At 42.5% G+C, this 23,721-nt stretch overlaps 2 protein-coding genes across 11 annotated transcripts in view; one reads left to right on the top strand and one right to left on the bottom strand.

The window, feature by feature from the left end:
* Kif11 (kinesin family member 11) overlaps positions 1-1,276 on the bottom strand; it is a 94,335-nt gene extending 93,059 nt beyond the window's left edge. The window contains exon 1 of the mRNA XM_063275808.1: positions 1,010-1,276. The gene's annotated coding sequence lies outside the window, so the exon portion shown is untranslated. The remainder of the gene's footprint in view (positions 1-1,009) is intronic.
* Ide (insulin degrading enzyme) overlaps positions 1-23,721 on the top strand; it is a 101,431-nt gene that overhangs the window by 20,734 nt on the left and 56,976 nt on the right. For all 10 annotated transcript variants that reach the window (XR_010063628.1, XM_006231313.5, XM_063282171.1 and 7 more), the window contains exons 2-3: positions 18,733-18,917; positions 20,478-20,685. Coding sequence is in view for 9 of the 10 variants with exons in the window: in XM_006231313.5 (XP_006231375.1) it covers positions 18,733-18,917; positions 20,478-20,685 (393 nt within the window). In the remaining variant the exon portion in view is untranslated. The remainder of the gene's footprint in view (positions 1-18,732; positions 18,918-20,477; positions 20,686-23,721) is intronic.

Genomic DNA, 23,721 nt, shown 5'->3' with positions numbered 1-23,721 from the left:
GCTTCGTCAGTAAAGGGATTGCTCTGTGGCAGGTGTGGGGACCTTGCACCCGAGTAACTGGGTAGCCCCTGTCTCTTAGGCCAGCACTGACAAGACTGTGGAGGTAGTGATCCCTGGAGCTCACCGGTCAGCCATCCAGCCGGATTGATGATCACCAGGTTCAAAGGACCGTCTCATTCAGTGATGATGATGGTGGTTTGGCTTTTACTTTTGCTGCATTTAGTGCTTGCCACTTAATTGTTTTTTAGAGAATATCAAGGCCTTTTGTTTGTTTGCTTTTTGTGGTACTAGTAATTAAACCTAGGGCTTTGCACATACCAAACAAATACAACTGAGCTATATCCTACCCACCTTATTTTTAAATCTTTACTTAGAGTTTAAGTAATTACTAAAAGCTAGCTTTTGAAATGTGAATGACAGTGAGTTCAGATATTTAGTTTTGCTTCTTTTCCTTCGGTGTCTGTGCTGTGTCTTATACAGGCCTTTTTGCCTTTTAAAAATTGTTACTTGCTGTTTGACTAGGGTCTCATTATTTAGACCGGCTGTCCTGGAACTGTGGCTGTTCTGTGTAGATCAGGCTGGCTTCAGGCTCAAGGAAATCCACCTGCCTCTGCCTCCGGAGCGAGTAAAAAGTTATGCACCACTATGCCTAGCTCCTCGCGCTCATCAAGATCCTCCTGTGTCAGCCTTTACTGCTGAGGTTCCAGGCCTGTGCCACCAGACCAAGCTCAGTTGTGTTTCCTTTCTTTTGTGTTCCATAGCATCAACAGAAGTAGTTGTCACAGGACCCACAGAAAGGGTTAGAGTCATTGTCACAGTCATTAGGCTATTATGTCTTAGCCTTCTTGGATTAGAATATTGGTAAGGTTTTCAGAATAACCTTTGATGACTGGTATTTATACTAATAATTGATTTTTAAATTTTACTGTGTTTATGATGTTTTCAAAAGGACTTTTGATTGAAATGTAATATGTGTGTAGCATGATGTTGTTCTGTAAACTGAACATACCTGTGTAACCAGCACGTGAGCAGGAAGACTTCCTTGTGTTCCTTTTAATTGCTGTGCCTTCCCAAGGCAGTGGCCTTCCCGCTGAGCAAATAGCTTGGTGTGTTTTTGTCCCCGATACACATGCAGTTGTACAGCACTCATTCCTGAATCCAGCCTCTTCCCTCGACTTCACATCATGAGGCCAACCTCACTGCTGTGTTTTGGTTTGTCCTTGGTATGTGTTATTCATTTGTGTGATTGAACCTCAGTATTTCTCTTTTTAGTCACTAGGCATTATATATAGTGTTCCTATAATAATATACTCTAATAAGATTCTATGTCCATCTTAACAGTGAATTGTTAGGTCACAGTGTCAACATTATTATTTAGTGACAGTGTTTGGTTGTTTTTCCTTCCCCTCTCCTCCCCTCCCCTCTCCTCTCTTCCCTTCTTCTTCAGCCAGTGTCTCACTCTAGGCCACGCCTGTCTTGAACTTGGTGGCAATCCTCCTGTCCCCGTACTCTGGAGGGCTGAATTATAGGAGTGAACCTCCATGCTTTTTGCAACCGTATTTTGAGATGACTGTATGGGTTTGTGCTCCTGTAGCAGTGTATGAGTTCTGGTGCCCTATGTGTCTTCTCTGATATTTGCTGTCATTTTCTTCGATCCATCCTGGTAGCTAGTTATGCAGTGGAACTTTAGAGAGTCTGTGGGAAGAACTAGCTTGGAGCTCCTTGCAGCATTAACCTGCCACATCCACCTCATTTCGTCACCGTATATTACCCCTTTAGTAGTAGAGCTCCCCTGTGTGGGACAAGCAGAATCTGCACTAGAATTGGCAGACACTTCTGGAGAAGTGTGGAGATGGACTCAGTCCAGAGGCTGTGTCTCTGGAATTCCAATTTTGGTCTTTAGTGCTTCCACAGCTCTTCAACATATGTAGAAGTGCGATTTTGTGATTTATCGTGACCTTTTCTAGTTGAAGCTATGTCAGTTTGTCATGATCCACTATATTCTCTGCGGATGGAAGTTATCATTAGATTCTTGGTATTTTCCTATTAGCACAGTCCTGTTATTTGCTAATTTTTTTCTTCTTTACTATACTTTTTTGTTTGTTTGTTTGTTTGTTTTGTTTCTTGCTTTACTTTGACTGTTTAGAATTACCAGAACAGGGTTGAATAGAACTGGTATCGTGCTGTGGGGCTGAGGACACTGCAATATTTCTGTTTCACATGAGATCGTTGCTCTTGTTTTTGTAAATGTTCTTTTTCAGATGAAAGAAATGCTTTTTAAAACTTTCATTTTGTGTGTGTGTGTGTGTGTGTGTGTGTGTGTGTGTGTGAGTGTGTGTGTGTCTGGGTTTGTGCTCGGGTGTACAGTGCACTTGGAGGCCAGAAGGAGGCATGGGATCCCTTGGAACTGGAGTTCCAGGTGGTCAGGAGCCATCCAGCATTAGTGTTGGGACCTGAAGACAGGTCCTCTGCAAGGGCAGTGTGTGCCCTCTTAACCGCTGAGCCAGCTGTCCAGCCCCTGCTGACCTGCTGTTAAAAACCACAATTGGTTTCATATAGTTAAATACTTATTTATTTGCCAAAGGTTATGATTATTTTTTTTCCTGTTTGCATGGTTTCATGCATGCTTTTAAAAAACAAGTCACATATAAACCTATTATGTCTACTACAGTAATTATTTTCATACAAGAGCTAATGGTTCTTTGCAGTCTCTCTGCTACACATTTCCTATTTTTAAGAAATTATTCTTTATGTATAGCAATACAACTTACATATTAAACAACTATAATAGAATGGTTTTAAATAGCTTTAAACAGAAGAAAAAGGAAAGTTTTCAGGTTTAAAAAAAGAACTCCCAAAAGCGAATTTAAAAATAATAATTCTTTTTCCTAAGTGGGACACTGTCATCAGTGTACTCAGTGACTAGTCACACTAAGTTCCTACTGCATTAATGGTCAACTTTCACAGCCACTGCCTCAGAGAAATAACTCAGGTTGGATTCTTTTGGAATGTAAAAAATGGTTCTTCCTGCTTTAGTACACAGAAGCTGAATTCATAGATCCACCATGGAAATAAAAGAAAACTATGTCAGAGTTGAAACTAGGAGAGAGAAAGATTTATATATTGGTGCAGCCCGTGTGTCTGTTGCATTTTTCTTTTATGAGATAGGGTCTCATGTATCCCAGGTTTGCCTGGGACTCACTGTATAGCAGAAGATGATCTGGTCCTCCCATGGCCACCTCCTGGGTGTTTTTAGTTGCAGGCCAGGTTATTTGGTGCTGGGTTTGAACCTAGGGCTTTATCCAGGCAGGCATTCTACCAACTGGGCCACATCCCCAGCCCACATTCTCCTTTCTGATGGGGCAGGGTTGTGAGAACATTTCAGGGACTTTTGTGGCCAACTTGGCACACCCTTGCATTGCTTGCCTTTGTTTTACCTGGAGAAGGAGGGAATACTGCAAACCTCCCGTAGAGCAGCTGTTTGCATTCACCAGATTTTATTATTTGTACCTGAAAAGGGGACTGAGGGTGGAAACTGAGAGCTGAGGAAAGCCATGTCTGTTTGCTTAGGTACACCTTCAGCCTCTCCCCTTCCCACGCTTCCTCTTTCTCTGTAATTCCTGCTTTGCCACAAGTCAGCTCCCTGACTGACTGCAGTTGGGCAACTCACTTAATCACCAGGTTTTATTTCTTGGAGTTGAGGAAGGTGACCTTCCCAGTAGCCATGAACCACTGCATGAGGAGATGGAAAGATTAAGCGAGCTCTGTACATAATAAGGACATTAATAAGATGGGAGTGATGGTCGGGATCAGGTTTGTACAGTGCTGTCCACCTCATATTTTGTAGTAACCTGAAGCTGTGCAGAAGGTCCTTATGAAGACACTTGCCCAGCCTGTAACTACATCTGTTGAAAACTCCAGGGTTAGAGTAACTGCAAGAGGCATGAGGAGAAGTTTAGTTCATTTGCCTAAACCTTTTTTCTTTAAAGACATAACTCATCCATGTATTTTATGTATGTGAGGTTTTGTCTTCATGCACACCAGAAGAGGGAATCAGATCCCACTACATATGGTTCTGAGCCACCATGTAATTTCTGAGAATTGAACTCAGGACCTCAGAATAGTCAAGTGCTCTTAACCGCTGAGCCACCTCTTCAGCCCCCTCCTTGCTTAAGCTTTATAAAGTTCCTGAAACGTGAATTAAATGTCTCACACTGGGAACTAACAGCTATTTACAATGAAGAACTGATCTTCAAAGTACTTTTGCTAGAGGGTTCATCTAAATCACAGCCACTCTTAATTCATTGAAGTTTCAGGTGTTGATCATTAACTCTCCCCAGAGGGCCAGAGCATAGAGCGAGAACAGCTAAGCTTCCACCTGGAACACGGCAAAGTTTCCGATTGTGGTAAGAGTGACTTAGCCCACGGGATCTTGGTCTAGCCCTGCTTTTATGGGCTGGCGTCTTACAGAGGAGAACCTGCCCCTTAGACTGAAGAGTCGTGGCAGATGGTCCCCTCACACATGTGGCTATTTTTTTTTTTTTTGAGGTCCAGGAACTGAGGTGGTCTTAATGCAGTTAGTATGTTGAGGCGTCTTAGGCCTCCCCATGCTTCCTGTGGGGAGCAGGGTGTTGTGTGCTGTGTTTCTGATTCTGAGTGCTTAGCCCTGTACCCTCCCCCACATGCAGGAGTGTTGTAAGATACGGTTTTCATTTATGATTTTTCCAGTGGATGGGTGCATTCCACAGAGGGAGGTTTTGGTTTATAGAGGTAACTATTAGCATGACCACTTACCTGTTCAAGTTTACAGGTCATTATTTCTAAACTGGTTTTAACTCAAATCTTGTGGAGTGCAACTGGGATGGGAAGAGAGCAAGAAGTAAAGCAAACTTTCACAATCTATTATTAAACAGACTGGGACACTTAATGATGCACAAGAAAGACTATAAAGGTCATCCGAATAAAAGATTATTTACATAGTAACATTTTAGAAGCAGGAAAATCACATTCAGTTTAAGAGATAGGAGAAACTTAATATGCCATAAATCTGTCTGTTTCCAGCATTATAAATCTCAAGTGTCCTTCTGTGGAACACACCCATCCACTCCCCAAACCACATATTCTTGGGCCAGCAAAATGACTCGGCAGGTAAAGGGACTTACCACCAATCCCAAAGGCCTGAACTGACTCTCTCAAGTTGTCTGTCTTCTCACTTACACACACACACACACACACACACACACAGAGAGAGAGAGAGAGAGAGAGAGAGAGAGAGAGAGAGAGAGAGAGAGAGAGAGAGAAGTGTTTTGGAAAACATGAAATCCAGGCCTTCACATGTTTTACTTCATAATTGCGTTGTGTTTTGGGTGTGCTGGGAATGGAACCGAGCCTGGCACATGAATACGGAGCTCCGTCTCCAGCCGGTGACTCTCAGGTGGGGGTTCCAGGTGCACTGCAGTGTGATGAACACCGAGATTCTGGGGGTTCTGGCTGTGGTCACCTGCTTTTTTCTAGTAAGAGATCTGGCTTCCTTCTTCCTTTTTCTTTCCATTCTGAGTGTCTGCTTCTCTCTCTTCTCCTAAACTGGGCTAGGTACTGCTCTTTCCTTACTTCATTGTAAGGACGACTTTGTCATCAACTTAAAAGTGATGTCTGATTTTCCTGTCTGCCTGGTCTGTGTCCTGCAGAGCAAAGGCTCTGGTGTCCATATCTTTGTAGTGGGTGGATGTACAGCCATTTGGTGCCAGACGGGGTCTGGGCCTTCGTGAAATGTTGGTTGGATATGGGGGTGGGTGGGCTGAGGCCCAACTCAGCAGGGTTGTAAGTGGCAAGTTTTTATGAAATGATGTTGGGTACCGATTTGCCAACCCTGAGCTTTCAGCTTCTAGGGTAAGGTAGAAGACCAGCTTACTTGGAGATCTTGTTACAGTGTAGAATGTGGTGAGTAGGTCTGTGGTGAATCCTGATATTTACATCTAGACAGTCTCCCAGCAGAAGCCAGCACAGCCTGCTCTCAAAAGGACTGTGTAATGTGGTTGGCTCTTTTGTGATATAGTTGTTTTAAATTCTGAAGAAAAGCACAAAACTATGTAATTTCTAAACATGCCTCAGTTTTTTTGGGTGATGACAGGAAGTTTCCAACATATTAATATTCCTGAAGTTGACAGAAATTTTATTGCTCCTACAATTTTGACTTTGACAAGTTAAAAATACCAAATCAATGTCTGGGGAAGCATGTGAGTTAGCACTTGCTCCTCATGTAAACACTGGGATGCGCCCTTGTTGAAGACTGGGCTTATGTTAATGAGGAAGCTGAGACAGAGAGACATGTGACCTCCCAAGTATAAATATAAGTACACAGACAGGCAGTCTGTTGATGAGTCCATCAGGAGGCATTCTCAGTTGTCTCCCCAGTTCTCTAGCAGGTAAGAGACCTCTGTGGAGAGGGTTGATAGTAAGCTGTGGAATGAGTCTTTTTGAGCATGCTGATTTGGTTTCTTCCTTTCTCTCTCTCTCTCTCTCTCTCTCTCTCTCTCTCTCTCTCTTTTTCTTTTTTATTTCATCAGAAAGCCACTGTATTTGATATGCAGCATTGCTAGTTGGGGCATTTTTAGCTACTCTTGATTCTGTGTGCAAATGTCTAAAAGAAGTTGCATTGGTTTTAATGTGTAACTGGAGAGTAAGTTTGTCCCTTTTTTTTCTCAGCTGCACAAGGGCTACAACTCAGGTACAACTTCAGTGTCCAAGGGCTTACATGTCTGTGATGGAGTCCAGTCTCTTAAAAGTCCTGTTTGCTGGGCCTGAAACTGTCAGTCTCCTGGAATTCTGTGTCCCTGCTTCCTGCTTTCTGTTTTACCGTGTGGAGGTTGAACTAGGATCTTGCTACGTTACCCAGGCTGCCCTCTGACTCGTTCATCCTGCTTTGGCCTCCTGGTTATTAGGATTACAAGTGCCTGGCACAATCTAAACATTTATTTTTCTACAAAATTTAAATGTGGACAGGGAAACTGAAAACCTGCAAGGAGTGCCATATATGTTGCTCATGGTTGGATTGAGTCTTTCTATAATGAGGTGGTGTCTGATTTAATTTTTTGAGGCAGGACGCCATGCAGGTTGGCCTTGGATTCCAAACAGAGCTCCTTATGTATTGAGAATGGTCTGTGTCCACAGCCTGAAAGCTGGGCTTACAGGCTTAAATGCTTCCCTCACCTCTTCTAGTGTTTTTTTTAAGCCCCCAGAGAACGAAGCAGTGTGTAGTATTAAAGAGAGCTAGATCTAGTCTTTCTACTGGACCTTAGAGGGAAGTCTGGACACCATATTTCAGATCACTGGTAATCCTTACATCTCCTAAAGAGAACACCGTGGGCAAGTTAAGAGCAGAAGCTGCATGTAAATGATGGTAGTGGCAGTAACAAACCCTTCAGGTTTAGCTTCCACCTAAATAGAGGCATCATTAGCAGCCTGCCCTCTGCTGTGGTGAAACCTTGCTGGGAGGGTGAGGCACACTGTGTGGTGCACTGCTTATTTGTTTTGTTTTGCAACAGTGTCTTACTATGTAGCCCAGGCTAGCCCAGAACTCTGTATGTAGACCAGACTAGTCTCAAAGTCACAGAGATCTGCATGCCTGTTTCCCAAGTGCTAGGATTAAAGGAATGCACGGCCATGCCTGTTTCCCTTCCATTCTTCCATCTCTATTTCTTCCACCCACCCACCCCCTTTTTCTTTGGGGGACAGTTATTTGGTAGCTAGCATATGATATCTAGTTAGAGTAGTCTCTCCCCTATTATATATCTTTTCTCCTTTTTTTGATATACAGTCTTTCTGCCACTAGATTGGAACTCAGTTCCCTCCACCCCGACCCCGTGCTGGGTACCGAATCCTGGCACTTAGGGTGGAGGACACCTAACCTATGCTTAGCTGTGCTGGTAACAGTTGAAATCTTTAGGCTTTTTGAGATGAGTGGGGAGTGGGGAGGGGTCTGAGAGGCATAGAGGAGGGGTTCTTAGGGCATAGTGTATGTGCAGTGAGGGGTGGGGAAGGTCTTGGTATCTAACCACTGCAGATCTTTTGAACCTTGGCCTCAGTTTTGAAATTGTAGGTGTATACTACTACTCCTGCCTGGAAAGTAACATTTCTAAACCGTGATTCTTTATTGAACTCAAAGTTTTTGAAACAATGTACTAAAGGCATTTGCTACTTTTAAGCAAAATTGTCTTTTGAGAATTAAGTTATCTGGACTTGTTACCTGAAACATCCATGTGCCCTCATTTGGGTCTTAAACTCGCCATCTTTGTTATTCTGAGCTGTGTTTTGTGTTCAGATATTTTATCTTTCTTATGAATTCTTGCATTATGGCTACTGACATAGGAAATAGTCGTTAGTAATGGTATTTCGTTGGGGCATAGTGGAACGTATTGGTGCTGCTTGGAATCCCAGCACTTGGGAGCACCAAGGATCAGGAATTTAGTGTCATCATTAGCTACATATTCTAGTAAGAGGCCAACCTGGGTTATAGGAAACCATGTTAAAGCACACAGTACAACGCCATTCCCCAAACAGGTGTCTCACTTCCAAATTATCTCCCCCCCCACCCTCCGTGTGTGTGTGCATGTGTGTGTGCGTGCGTGTGTATGTGTGCGCGTGTGTTGGAACTAGAGGTTGATGTAGTGTGTATTCTTTTTTTTTGGGGGGGGTGTATTTTTTTTTATTAACTTGAGTGCTTCTTATTTACATTTCGAGTGTTATTCCCTTTCCCGGTCTCCGGGCAAACATCCCCCTAATCCCTCCCCCTCCCCTTCTTTATGGGTGTTCCCTTCCCCATCCTCCCCCCATTGCCGCCCTCCCCCCAATCACGTTCACTTGGGGTTCAGTCTTAGCAGGACCCAGGGCTTCCCCTTCCACTGGTGCTCTTACTAGAATATTCATTGCTACCTATGGGGTCAGAGTCCAGGGTCAGTCCATGTATAGTCTTTAGGTAGTGGCTTAGTCCCTGGAAGCTCTGGTTGCTTGGCATTGTTGTTCATAAGGGGTCTCGAGCTCCTTCAAGCTCTTTGAGTTCTTTCTCTGATTCCTTCAGCGGGGTCCCGTTCTCAGTTCAGTGGTTTGCTGCTGGCATTCGCCTCTGTATTTGCTGTATTCTGGCTGTGTCTCTCGAGAGACATCTACATCCGGCTCCTGTCTGCCTGCACTTCTTTGCTTCATCCATCTTGTCTAATTGGATGGCTGTATATGCATGGGCCACATGTGGGGCAGGCTCTGAATGGGTGTTCCTTCTGTGTCTGTTTTAATCTTTGCCTCTCTATTCCCTGCCAAGGGTATTCTTGTTCCCCTTTTAAAGAAGGAGTGAAGCATTCACATTTTGATCATCCCTCTTGAGTTTCATTTGTTCTAGGCATCTAGGGTAATTCAAGCATTTGGGCTAATAGCCACTTATCAATGAGTGCATACCATGTGTGTTTTTCTGTGATTGGGTTACCTCACTCAGAATGATATTTTCCAGTTCCAACCATTTGCCTACGAATTTCATAAAGTCATTGTTTTTGATAGCTGAGTAATATTCCATTGTGTAGATGTACCACATTTTCTGTATCCATTCCTCTGTTGAAGGGCATCTGGGTTCTTTCCAGCTTCTGGCTATTATAAATAAGGCTTCGATGAACATAGTGGAGCACGTGTCTTTTTTATATGTTGGGGCATCTTTTGGGTATATGCCCAAGAGAGGTATAGCTGGATCCTCAGGCAGTTCAGGGTCCAATTTTCTGAGGAACCTCCAGACTGATTTCCAGAATGGTTGTACCAGTCTGCAATCCCACCAACAATGGAGGAGTGTTCCTCTTTCTCCGCATCCTCACCAGCATCTGCTGTCACCTGAGTTTTTGATCTTAGCCATTCTCACTGGTGTGAGGTGAAATCTCAGGGTTGTTTTGATTTGCATTTCCCTTATGACTAAAGATGTTGAACATGTCTTTAGGTGTTTCTCAGCCATTCGGCATTCCTCAGCTGTGAATTCTTTGTTTAGCTCTGAACCCCATTTTTTTTCCGGAGCTGGGGACCGAACCCAGGGCCTTGCGCTTGCTAGGCAAGTGCTCTACCACTGAGCTAAATCCCCAACCCCCTGAACCCCATTTTTTTTGGTTCTTTTTTTCGGAGCTGGGGACCGAACCGAGGGCCTTGTGCTTCCTAGGCAAGCACTCTACCACTGAGCTAAATCCCCAACCCCTGAACCCCATTTTTTAATAGGGTTATTTGTCTCCCTGCGGTCTAACTTCTTGAGTTCTTTGTATATTTTGGATATAAGGCCTCTATCTGTTGTAGGATTGGTAAAGATCTTTTCCCAATCTGTTGGTTGCCGTTTTGTCCTAACCACAGTGTCCTTTGCCTTTGCAGTTTTATGAGATCCCATTTGTCGATTCTTGATCTTAGGGCATAAGCCATTGGTGTTTTGTTCAGGAAATTTTTTCCAGTGCCCATGTGTTCCAGATGCTTCCCTAGTTTTTCTTCTATTAGTTTGAGTGTATGTGGTTTTATGTGGAGGTCCTTTATCCACTTGGACTTAAGCTTTGTACAGGGTGATAAGCATGGATCGATCTGCATTCTTCTACATGCTGACCTCCAGTTGAACCAGCACCATTTGCTGAAAATGCTATCTTTTTTCCATTTGATGGTTTTGGCTCCTTTGTCAAAAATCAAGTGCCCATAGGTGTGTGGGTTCACTTCTGGGTCTTCAATTCTGTTCCATTGGTCTATCTGTCTGTCTCTGTACCAATACCATGCACTTTTTATCACTATTGCTCTGTAATACTGCTTGAGTTCAGGGATAGTGATTCCCCCTGAAGTCCTTTTATTGTTGAGGATAGTTTTAGCTATCCTGGGTTTTTTGTTATTCCAGATGAATTTGCAAATTGTTCTGTCTAACTCTTTGAAGAATTGGATTGGTATTTTGATGGGGATTGCATTGATTCTGTAGATCACTTTTGGTAGAATGGCCATTTTTACTATATTAATCCTGCCAATCCATGAGCATGGGAGATCTTTCCATCTTCTGAGGACTTCTTCAATTTCTTTCTTCAGAGTCTTGAAGTTCTTATTGTACAGATCTTTTACTTGCTTGGTTAAAGTCACACCGAGGTACTTTATATTATTTGGATCTATAATGAAGGGTGTCGTTTCCCTAATTTCTTTCTCGGCTTGTTTCTCTTTTGTGTAGAGGAAGGCTACTGATTTATTTGAGTTAATTTTATACCCAGGCACTTTGCTGAAGTTGTTTATCAGCTTTAGTAGTTCTCTGGTGGAACTTTTGGGATCACTTAAATATACTATCATATCATCTGCAAATAGTGATATTTTGACTTCTTCTTTTCCGATCTGTATCCCCTTGACCTCCTTTTGTTGTCTGATTGCTCTGGCTAGAACTTCAAGAACTATATTGAATAAGTAGGGAGAGAGTGGGCAGCCTTGTCTAGTCCTTGATTTTAGTGGGATTGCTTCAAGTTTCTCTCCATTTAGTTTAATGTTAGCAACTGGTGTGCTGTATGGCTTTTACTATGTTTAGGTATGGGCCTTGAATTCCTATTCTTTCCAGGACTTTTATCATGAAGGGGTGTTGAATTTTGTCAAATGCTTTCTCAGCATCTAATGAAATGATCATGTGGTTTTGTTCTTTCAGTTTGTTTATATAATGGATCACGTTGATGGTTTTCCGTATATTAAACCATCCCTGCACGCCTGGGATGAAGCCTACTTGATCATGGTGGATGATTGTTTTGATGTGCTCTTGGATTCGGTTTGCCAGAATTTTATTGAGTATTTTTGCGTCGATATTCATAAGGGAAATTGGTCTGAAGTTCTCTTTCTTTGTTGGGTCTTTGTGTGGTTTAGGTATAAGAGTAATTGTGGCCTCATAGAAGGAATTCGGTAGTGCTCCATCTGTTTCAATTTTGTGGAATAGTTTGGATAATATTGGTATGAGGTCTTCTATGAATGTTTGATAGAATTCTGCACTAAACCCGTCTGGACCTGGGCTCTTTTTGGTTGGGAGACCTTTAATGACTGCTTCTATTTCCTTAGGAGTTATGGGGTTGTTTAACTGGTTTATCTGTTCCTGATTTAACTTCGGTACCTGGTATCTGTCTAGGAAATTGTCCATTTCCTGAAGATTTTCAAGTTTTGTTGAATATAGATTTTTATAGTAAGATCTGATGATTTTTTGAATTTCCTCTGAATCTGTAGTTATGTCTCCCTTTTCATTTCTAATTTTGTTAATTTGGACACACTCTCTGTGTCCTCTCGTTAGTCTGGCTAAGGGTTTATCTATCTTGTTGATTTTCTCAAAGAACCAACTTTTGGTTCTGTTGATTCTTTCTATGGTCCTTTTTGTTTCTACTTGGTTGATTTCAGCTCTGAGTTTGATTATTTCCTGCCTTCTACTCCTCCTGGGTGTATTTGCTTCTTTTTGTTGTAGAGCTTTTAGGTGTGCTGTCAAGCTGCTGACATATGCTCTTTCCTGTTTCTTTCTGCAGGCACTCAGCGCTATGAGTTTTCCTCTTAGCACAGTTTTCATTGTGTCCCATAAGTTTGGGTATGTTGTACCTTCATTTTCATTAAATTCTAAAAAGTCTTTAATTTCTTTTTTTATTTCTTCCTTGACCAGGTTATCATTGAGTAGAGCATTGTTCAACTTCCACGTATATGTGGGCATTCTTCCCTTATTGTTATTGAAGACCAGTTTTAGGCCGTGGTGGTCTGATAGCACGCATGGGATTATTTCTATCTTTCTGTACCTGTTGAGGCCCGTTTTTTGACCAATTATATGGTCAATTTTGGAGAAAGTACCATGAGGAGCTGAGAAGAAGGTATATCCTTTTGCTTTAGGATAGAATGTTCTATAAATATCTGTTAAGTCCATTTGGCTCATGACTTCTCTTAGTCTGTCTACGTCTCTGTTTAATTTCTGTTTCCATGATCTGTCCATTGATGAGAGTGGGGTGTTGAAATCTCCTACTATTATTGTGTGAGGTGCAATGTGTGCTTTGAGATTTAGTAAGGTTTCTTTTACGTATGTAGGTGCCCTTGTATTTGGGGCATAGATATTTAGGATTGAGAGTTCATCTTGGTGGATTTTTCCTCTGATGAATATGAAGTGTCTTTCCTTATCTTTTTTGATGACTTTTAGTTGAAAATTGATTTTATTTGATATTAGAATGGCTACTCCAGCTTGCTTCTTCCCACCATTTGCTTGGAAAGTTGTTTTCCAGCCTTTCACTCTGAGGTAGTGTCTGTCTTTGTCTCTGAGGTGTGTTTCCTGTAGGCAGCAGAATGCAGGGTCCTCATTGCGTATCCAGTTTGTTAATCTATGTCTTTTTATTGGGGAGTTGAGGCCATTGATGTTGAGAGATATTAAGGAATAGTGATTATTGCTTCCTGTTATATTCATATTTGGATATGAGGTTATGTTTGTGTGCTTTTCTTCTCTTTGTTTTGTTGCCAAGACGATTAGTTTCTTGCTTCTTCTAGGGTATAGCTTGCCTCCTTATGTTGGGCTTTACCCTTTATTATCCTTTGTAGTGCTGGATTTGTAGAAAGATATTGTGTAAATTTGGTTTTGTCATGGAATATCTTGGTTTCTCCATCTATGTTAATTGAGAGTTTTGCAGGATACAGTAACCTGGGCTGGCATTTGTGTCCTCTTAGGGTCTGTATGACATCTGTCTAGGATCTTCTGGCCTTCATAGTTTCTGGAGAAAAGTCTGGTGTGATTCTGATAGGTCTGCCTTTATATGTTACTTGACCTTTTTCTGTTACTGCTTTTAATATTCTTTCTTTATTTTGTGTGTTTGGTGTTTTGACTATTATGTGACGGGAGGAGTTTCTTTTCTGGTCCAATCTATTTGGGGTTCTGTAGGCTTCTTGTATGCTTATGGGTATCTCTTTCTTTAGGTAAGGGAAGTTTTCTTCTATGATTTTGTTGAAGATATTTACTGGTCCTTTGAGCTGGGAGTCTCACTCTCTTCTATACCTATTATCCTTAGGTTTGATCTTCTCATTGAGTCCTGGATTTCCTGTATGTTTTGGACCAGTAGCTTTTTCCGCTTTACATTATCTTTTACAGTTGATTCGATGATTTCTATGGAATCTTCTGCTCCTGAGATTCTCTCTTCCATGTCTTGTATTCTGTTGGTGAAGCTCGTATCTACAGCTCCTTGTCTCTTCTTTTGGTTTTCTATATCCAGGGTTGTTTCCATGTGTTCTTTCTTGATTGCTTCTATTTCCATTTTTAATTCCTTCAACTGTTTGATTGTGTTTTCCTGGAATTCTTTCAGGGATTTTTGTGACTCCTCTCTATGGGCTTCTACTTGTTTATTTATGTTTTCCTGGAATTCTTTTAGGGATTTTTACGATTCCTCTCTGTAGGCTTCTACTTGTTGTCTAAGGGAGTTCTTCACGTCTTTCTTGAAGTACTCCAGCATCATGATCAAATATGATTTTGAAACTAGATCTTGCTTTTCTGGTGTGTTTGGATATTCCGTGTTTGCTTTGGTGGGAGAATTGGGCTCCGATGATGCCATGTAATCTTGGTTTTGTTGCTTGGGTTCCTGCGCTTGCCTCTCGCCATCAGATTATCTCTAGTGTTACTTTGATCTGCTATTTCTTTTTTTTTTTTTTTTTTTTCCGGAGCTGGGGACCGAACCCAGGGCCTTGCGGTTGCTAGGCAAGCGCTCTACCTCTGAGCCAAATCCCCAACCCCTGTTCTGCTATTTCTGACAGTGGCTAGACTGTCTTATAAGCCTGTGTGTCAGGAGTGCTGTAGACCTATTTTCCTGTTTTCTTTCAGCCAGTTATGGGGACAGAGTGTTCTGCTTTCGGGCGTGTAGTTTTTCCTATCTACAGGTCTTCAGCTGTTCCTGTGGGCCTGTGTCTTGAGTTCACCAGGCAGGTCGCTTGCAGCAGAAAGTTGGTCTTACCTGTGGTCCAGAGGCTCAAATTTGCTCGTGGGGTGTTGCTTATGAGCTCTCCGCAGCGGCAGCCACCAGGAAGATGTGCGCCCTTTTCGGGAGCTTCCGTGCAGCAGGGTTCCAGATGTCGTTTGGTGTTTTCCTCTGGAATCAGTAATGTGTGCAGAGTGCAGTCTCTTCTGGTTTCCCAGGCGTGTCTGCCTCTCTGAAGGTTTAGCTCTCCCTCCCACGGGATTTGGGAGCAGAGAACTGTTTATCTGGTCGGTCCCTTCAGGTTCCGGCGGTCGTAGTGTGTATTCTTTAGTCAATGCCTACCTTACTTTATTTGTTTTATTTGTGCATATCTGAGAGGATAAGTGTGAGCTATGGTGGACATGTAGAATCAGAGGGCAGCTTGCAGAGGTTGGTATGCTCCTTGGATTCCAGGGGTTGAGCTTAGATCGGTTTGGTGGCAAGCACCCTCCTGAACCATCGAGCTCCTGCTCCATCCCAACTTATTCATGGAGGAAAGGTCTCTCAGTCAAACCTAGAATTCCTGTCTGATTAGTCTTGCTAGCTAGCTTGCTTTGGAGATCCGCTGACTCTACCTTAGAGCCTGGAAGTAGAGCAGTGTTCCCTTGCCTACCTGCATTGTCTTGGGCTCAGAAGATCTGAACTCAGGCCCTCAAGCTTATATAGCCAGTGTTGAATCCCCTCGACCCTTGTCTTGAGGTGTTAATACAATGTTTTATCCAAAATAATGGTTACTGTTTGAGCTCCAGGTACCAGCTTGTCTCTGCACCCCCAGTACTGGGGTTAGAGTGGGCTGCAGCACCCAGCTTTTACATTTATCTCAGGGATCTGAACTCAGTTCCTCATGCCTGTATGGTAGGCATTTTATAGACCAAGGCATCTCCCTGCTCTAAGTTTTGTATTTTACATTAAACCATTTATTTTATCTATCCATATGGGTGTTTTGTCTGTGCATATGCATGTCTGTGCAGCACATACATGCCTGGTCTCTGCAAAGGCCAGAAGAAGGCATTGGATCCCCTGGTACTAGAATTATAATCATCAGTTGTGAGCTACTGTGTGGGTGCTGGGAATTGAACTCCTGACCTTCTGGAAGAATAGTCAGCGCTCCTAAGTGCTGAGCTGTCTCTCCAGCCTTTAGTTTTTTGTTTTTTGTTTTTTTTTTTAAAAGAAAATATTTGCATTCTGAACCAGAGCAATGCCATTTTAGCATTGCTTGTAGAAATCATGATGTGGCTGAAGCTTCTTGTTTTATGTGTATGCTTTGTCTGCATGGTGTGTGTGCCCCACAGTGTGCCTGGTGCTGTGGAGGCCAGAAGAGGACACAGCGCTTGAGTTACAGGTGTTTGTGAGCCACTTGATGGGTTCTGGGAATGAAACCTGAGTCTAGATGCTCTTAACCACGGTTCTACATTGTGTGAGCTTTAAAATCAGCACAATACATTTAATATTACTTATAGTATTGATCTTTAAAATCCCAAGTATCAGTCAGGCATGGTGATGCATAATTATAATCTTAGTTCTTAGGCAACCAAGACAAAAGGATAGTGAATTTGAGGATTGTTAGGGTCAGGCACAGCTGGCTGTTGCTAGGCGACTGTGGGGCGGAGCACCGGGCTGTTCCCAGGTAGCTGTGGGGGTGGAGCTTAGACAGAATACCAAAAAGAATAGCTTTGTCTGTGTAAAGAGAACCTATCTTATAGAAACAAAACAAAACCCAGCCAAACGAAATCTAAATATCATTTCTGAAAAGAAGATATATGAGAATGTGTTAATAGCAAATCTCTTTGGTTTACCAGCTTTTATATATATATATATATATATATATATATATATATATATATATATATATATAAAATTTCAGAGAGGAATGCATTCTGTTAAAAAATTAGGTTAGACTTTTCTCTTAGTGCCTAAGGCGCTCTCCCTTCCTATTTTCACATGTATGTGTAGTGTGCATGTGTGTATGCATGCTTTGCACATATGGGCACATGTATGTGTGGGGGTTGCACATGTGTATGTGTGTATGGAAGCCCAAGACTGACCCTTGATTGTTCTTCTACTTTATCTGATGGAACGAGGAGGTTTCTCTGGCAAACCCAGTTTCCCATGTGACTAGTCTTGCTAGCCAGCCTGAGTTGGGCCTCTCCAGCTCCACCTTTGGAGGATAGAATTACAGGAGAGCCACCCCATCACCCTGGCATTTCTGTGGGTGCTGAGGATCTGAACTCCAGTTCTCATGCTTACGTGGCAAGGGTGTAGCCACTGAGTCATCTCGCAAACCCATGTCCTAAGGTTTTAACACACTATTTTACCTAAATAATTGCACGCCTACTTATGTTCCCTATGGTTTATCTTTCGGTCTGGCTATTGGTCAGTTATTTGTTTTTTATTGTCATAGTGTGGATTATCTAGCCCAGGGCCTTGTGCATGCTAGGCCAGTGTTTTACCTCTGAAGTATGCCAGAAGTCCTGCTGTCAGCTTTATTAAAGGTCTACTTTTGTCTTCTAGGTAAGAAGCCAGGTTAGGTTCATTTCTTCTCCGTGGTTCCAGATGTGTTTTGGCTTTACCTGTTTCGAATGGAACTAGCCAATATTTGAGGTTTAATGTTTTGTCTGTTAATCAGTTCCTAGTTTGACAAAGGTAATATCTATCTGACTTAAAAACAAGCAAACAAATGAACAAAACAGAAACCAAACTACACAGAACCCAAATCTGGAGTCCCTTCATTGTACCAAACCCAAGAAGCTCCCTGTAGGGCCCCATTTGCCAGTGCTTCTCTTTTCTGTCACTGCCTCCAGCCTCCCTGAGGAAGAAAGGGAAGACCAGGCCGAGGAAGTCCTTTGGTAAGGTGTCTAGATCCCGCCTGTTCCAGCAGCGCTTTAGCATCTTCCCGGCTTTCCACTGATTTCATGTCCTGGCTTTTGTTGCTTTCATAATGCAGCTTGTTTGTCTTGTTTTGAAATATTTCAGGGCATTGTTCTTCGTGGAGGGCTATTCCACATATCTGAGCATATGTGTGTTCCTGATCAGCCTTATCATGGGATCCATCAGATTGAGCAATTTGGCTGATTCAGTAGATTCTTACACAACTTCTTACCGTACTCTCTAGCAGGGAGTCTGTATGAAAGCAGTTACTGGTAATTAAAGACCCCGAGGCAGGAGCACACTGACCAGATCACCCTGTATCAAGTCCCCACTGAAGTGCTCATCTCAATACAAAAGTACTGTTAACGCTCCTCTGAGAGAGGTGAGGGGAGGGGAGGAATGGCTGCACCCTGTAAGTAGCCTAGAAAGCATTTCCTTCGGGGCTCAGTGGGAAAGCAAGCTTAGCTGTGTGTGAGCCAGGTCAGCCCTCCCCAGCAGGGGCTGCAGCTTCTGCAGCCAGGTAGGTGTTTGCTTTGTTTTCTGTTTTGGATGATGTTATATTAATTACCTTGATGCTTGCTTGCTTCCTTTTCTTCCTTCCCCTTCTTCCCCTCCCCCTTCCCCTTCTTGGTTTGTTTTTTTGAAACAGGGTTTCTCTGTGTAGCTCTGGCGGTTCTGGAGCTCACTCTGTAGACCAGGCTGGCCTCAAACTCTGAGATCAGCCTCTGCCTCCCAAGGGCTGGGATGTGCCACCAACTCTATTTCTTCCTTTATTCATCCATTTATCACCCTCCCTCCCTCCCTCTATCCCTCCCTCTATCCCTCCCTCCCTCCCCTCTCCTCCCTTCCCTTCCTTTCTTTTTTGAGCAGTTGCTTTATAACAAATATCTTTTCTTTCCAGATTCCCAAAACAAATTTACAGCACAATGAATAATCCGGCCATCCAGAGAATAGAAGACCATATTGTCAAGTCTCCTGAAGACAAACGGGAATATCGTGGACTAGAACTGGCCAATGGTATCAAAGTGCTTCTCATCAGTGATCCCACCACGGACAAGTCATCAGCAGCACTCGACGTGCACATAGGTACAGTTTAGTCTTGTGGGCCATCCCCTGGCAGTAGTGTTTGATAGATGGTGCTGTGAGTGTAAGAACCCAATAGTTATGACAGATTTGGTTTTTCTTACTATTTTTATTAGTTTTGCTGTTTGTTTTGGTTTTGAGACAGGGTCTTACTCTGAAGCCCAAGCAACCTGAAATTCACTGTGTTGCCCATGTTGGCCTCAAATTTGACATGATCCTCCTGCTTCTCAAATGCTGGGATGATAGACTTACGTCACCATGCCTGCTTGTGGTGTGCTAATGCAGGGTCTCACTGTTCACCCAGGTTGGCCTGGAACACAGCTAATAGAGTCCTGTTAGGCTTCCAGCTTGGGTGATGTAGCAGCGAAGAACTTCATTCCATCCTTTAAGCCAGGTCTTATTTCTCTGGTATGCTTACCTTGTTATTTTATAGATCCTTGAGTACACATTTCTTCTGTGTGTGATATCACTTCAGCCCTATTATCTCCTACACATATATATATGCTAAATGGAAAATACTTGTTTTTAATAGTTTTTTTAAATAAAAGCTTTAATTTAGTGACATCTTAGTATTGAGGAAATAAGGTAATATTGAGCAAATAACTACTGCTTACCTTTATTTTCATTTATTTTTTAAAAAAATTTATTTATTATAAATACACTGTGGCTATCTTCAGACACACCAAAAGAGGTCGTCAGAACCCATCACAGATGGCTGTGAGCCACCATGTGGTTGCTGGGATTTGAACTCAGGACCTTTGGAAGAACAGTCAGTGCTCTTAACCACTGAGCCACCTCACCAACCCAGCTACTGCTTACCTTAATGAGTGTTTTGCAAATATTTAATTTGTTTTTTTCTTTGTTTTTTGTTTTGCTTTGTTTTGTTTTTCCAACAAGGTCTCTGTTGTGTAGCCCTGGCTGTCCCAGAACTCACTGTGTAGACCAGACTGCAAATATCTAATTTGTATTCAAAGGACAAAGATAGGAATATATAAAAGATATAACCAAGGCAAAAGAAGTAAAATATTCTGCTTTAAATGGCACAGCTTTGCTGGGTGTAATGGCACATTAGCAACTGGGAGCTGAAGGCAGGAGGCTTACTGCAAGTTGAAGACCAGCATGGGGTGCATGGAAGGACTGTACCTCAAAACAGCAGCAAATAGAAAATTAGAAATGAGAAGCCTTTGTAACTCCTCAGACCAGGCTCCCCAGGGACATCACACCATTGGCCCATGTTGTCCCCAAAGTGATGTCCAGGTGGGAATTAGAGTCTTGGTCTTCTTGTTTACTTTCTAAATAATGGTATTTCAGAGCACCCTCACTTAACTCCTTCTGTGTATTGTCATGTTAAGAGTTTCAAACTAGGGGTTGGGGATTTGGCTCAGTGGTAGAGCCCTTGCCTAGGAAGCGCAAGGCCCTGGGTTCGCAAGGCCCTGGGTTCGGTCCCCAGCTCCGGAAAAAAAGAATTAAAAAAAAAAAGTTTCAAACCACTTATAATTCATCTTCATTTACTAGCCTGTAACATTGAGAAATGGTTAAGTCTCTGTGTGTTTTCTCTTTCAGGGTCACTGTCAGACCCTCCAAATATTCCTGGCTTAAGCCATTTTTGTGAGCATATGCTGTTTTTGGGAACAAAGAAATATCCTAAGGAAAATGAATACAGCCAGTTTCTCAGTGAACATGCTGGGAGTTCAAATGCATTTACCAGCGGAGAACACACCAATTATTATTTCGATGTTTCCCATGAACACTTGGAAGGAGCCCTGGACAGGTAATAATGAATACCTTGCAAATTACTGAACTTTGTACAGTTATGCACATTAATAAACATAGTAATTATTGTTTTATGAAGATGACGCCACTGTTTTATAGTTTAACAAAGATATTGTAGGTCTGGTGGTCAGCTGGGGGCAGGCCCTTGCCACCAAGCTTGTTGACCTGAGTTTGCTGTAGGATCCACGTAAAAGAAGGAGAAAAATGACCCCTGCAAGTAGTCCTCTGGCCTCCATGTGCTTTCCCCTCCCCTCCACCCTGCCCAAGATAATCAAATAAAGCAGGTTTTTTTTTTTTTTTTTTAAAGAAAAGATGTTTTTCAGGCAGGCATGGTGGTGAATGCCTCTAACCCCCACACTCTGTAGGCAGAGGTGGATAGATAGAGCCCTGTGAGTTCCCAGTCAACCAGGACTACACCTGAGACCCTGTCTTTAAATCATTCATATGTGCTCAGTGGTAGTGCACACCTTTAATGCCAGCACTCAGGAGGCAGAGGCAGGCAGATCTCTGAGTTTGAGGCCAGCCCGCTCTACAGAGTGAGTTCCAGGACAGCCAGGGCTACACAGAAACTCTGTCTCGAAAAACCAAAATAATAATATAATATATTAACAACAACAATAAAATTAAATAAATATACACACACGCGTATGGTTATTTTAATCAGTACACCTCCCCACCCGCACTGTGTTTTATAAAGCAGAAAACGTAATGAGAGATGTCACATATTTACTTCATGGTAGAAAGAAAGTAATGACACAACTGTAAACTGGCCTTCAGGCCTATAAAATATTATATTGACGTGTAAAATCCTCACTCGCCCTCTCATTCTAACTGGACGCACATCTTTCACACGTGGTAAAGAACCTGTGGCAGCCTGGAGGGATGGCTCAGCTACAAGAGCACTTGCTTTTTGTGAAGATCTGGATTTGGTTCCCACCACCCACTTGGGAGCTCATAACAATCTATAACTTCAGTTCCAGGGCTTCTGATGCCCTCTTCTCCTCTCTTCTGGTACCAGACACACACGTGATGCATTTGTCATTTGCTACCACAGACCACACAAGGCTGGCCGGCTGCCTGCCATCTCCTGAGGAGTGCTGGGATTACAGACTCCTGGTGCTACTCTCTGGATTCATGTAGGTTCTGGGGATCCCAATTCAAGACTTCACCTTACACTGGAAAGCGCTTAATTCACTGGGCTACCTCCCCTGCTCAGATACACTCTCTCTCCTGCTGTTTCAACTTTAAGGGTATCTTGAAAGTATTTTATGGACCAGGCTCGGTCAGGACAGTACAATTTCTTTTATTTAAAAAATTTTAAATTACTTGGGTGTACTTTGTGTTTACATGGGGGTCATGCTCATGCCACAGGATGCACATAGAAGTCAGAGGACAGCTTGTGAGAGTCCCTTATCTCCTTCTGCTATGTGGATCCTGGAGATTGAAGTCAGGCCATCAGACTTGGTGACAGGCACCTTTGATGTGTATGTATGTACACCAGAAGGGGGCATCAGATCCCATGGGACTACAGTTGTTGGTTGTGAGTCATTATGTGAACCAGGACCTCTGGATGAGTGGTCCTGTGGAATCAGAAAGGTATATTAGTTGCCTAGAGTTACATACCATGTTATTTGTTGAATTGATGCTTATTAAAAATTCATAGGCTGTTTAGTATTTCATAAGAGCTCGTAATCATGACTTAGTCAGACTGCTGTGACACACTTGGGCTTTTTCATTGCACTGCTTCTTTCTACTAATTAAAGTTTTCCTAAAATTCAAATCACACCTTTTAAAATTCAAGTCACCTAATTTGTTTGTCCTGAGGTGCCTGAGTTTTAATGAGTTCCACTGCGGGCTGTACATTTAAGATTTTTAAAATTATTTTTAAAAAATTGTATATGAGAGGGATGTGGGGTGTGTGTGTGTGTGTGTGTGTGTGTGTGTGTGTGTGTGTAATATCTGTATGAGAGATGTGTGATGTGTATTATGTGTATAAGGGTGTGTGTTAGTATGTAGATGTATGTGTGGATAGGACTTTCTGACTGTAATGTTTATGATGTATATGATCTTATGTGTATGTGAGCGTGTGTCAGTGTGTAGGTTGAGGGTAGAGTATATATGTCTTAGTTAGGGTTTTACTGCCGTGAGCAGACACCATGACCAAGGCAAGTCTTATAAAGGCCAACATTTAATTGTGGCTGGCTTACAGATGCAGAGGTTCAGTCCATTATCCTTAAGGTAGGAGTGTGGCAGCATCCAGGTAGGCATGGTGCAGGAGGAGCTGAGTTCTACATCTTCATCTGAAGGCTGCTAGCAGAATACTGGCTTCCAGGGTGAGGGTCTTAAGCCCATGCCCACAGTGACACACGTATTCCACCTCCTAATAGTGCCATTCCCTGGGCCAAGCCTCTGCCAACCACCACAGTGCACAGGTCTTGATGATGTACAGAGGCGAGAAGACAACTTAGGTCTGGCTTTCTCTTCTTACTGTTGCTGCTGATATCAAACTTAGATTGTTAGGCTTACATGGCAAGTACTTTTACTTGTTCAGCCATTTCACTGACTACACACTCAAGATTTGACAAAGATTTGTCTACTGCTTTTTCCTCTTTTGAGGAAACCTAAGTTTCATAGACTTTTTTTTTTTAAAGATTTATTTATTTTATACATGTGAGTACGCTGTAGCTGTCTTTAGACACACCACAAGAGGGCATTGGATCCCATTATAGATGGTTGTGAGCCATTATGTGGTTGCTGGGAATTGAACTCAGGACCTCTGGAAGAGCAGTTGGTGCTCTTAACCACTGAACCATCTTTCCAATCCCCCAAACTGCTAATCTTAAGTAGACAACAGCCGTCTCTTAAGGTCACTTTTGACCTTTTGATGTTAATATATTGATATTTTCACTAATTTTAGTATCTCTGGAGCGATCAATGCCTCTGCATTTACATATGCCCAATACTGTACTTATCTTCTATTGTTTAACAATAGAAGTTCTTTTTTATTTCTTTTCTCAGAACAATGGTACTCCTC

The sequence above is a fragment of the Rattus norvegicus genome, chromosome 1 (genome assembly GCF_036323735.1).
Source record: "Rattus norvegicus strain BN/NHsdMcwi chromosome 1, GRCr8, whole genome shotgun sequence".
Lineage (NCBI taxonomy): Eukaryota > Metazoa > Chordata > Mammalia > Rodentia > Muridae > Rattus > Rattus norvegicus.
Note: the sequence above shows the minus strand (reverse complement) of the source record. Positions and strands in the feature narration are given on the sequence as shown.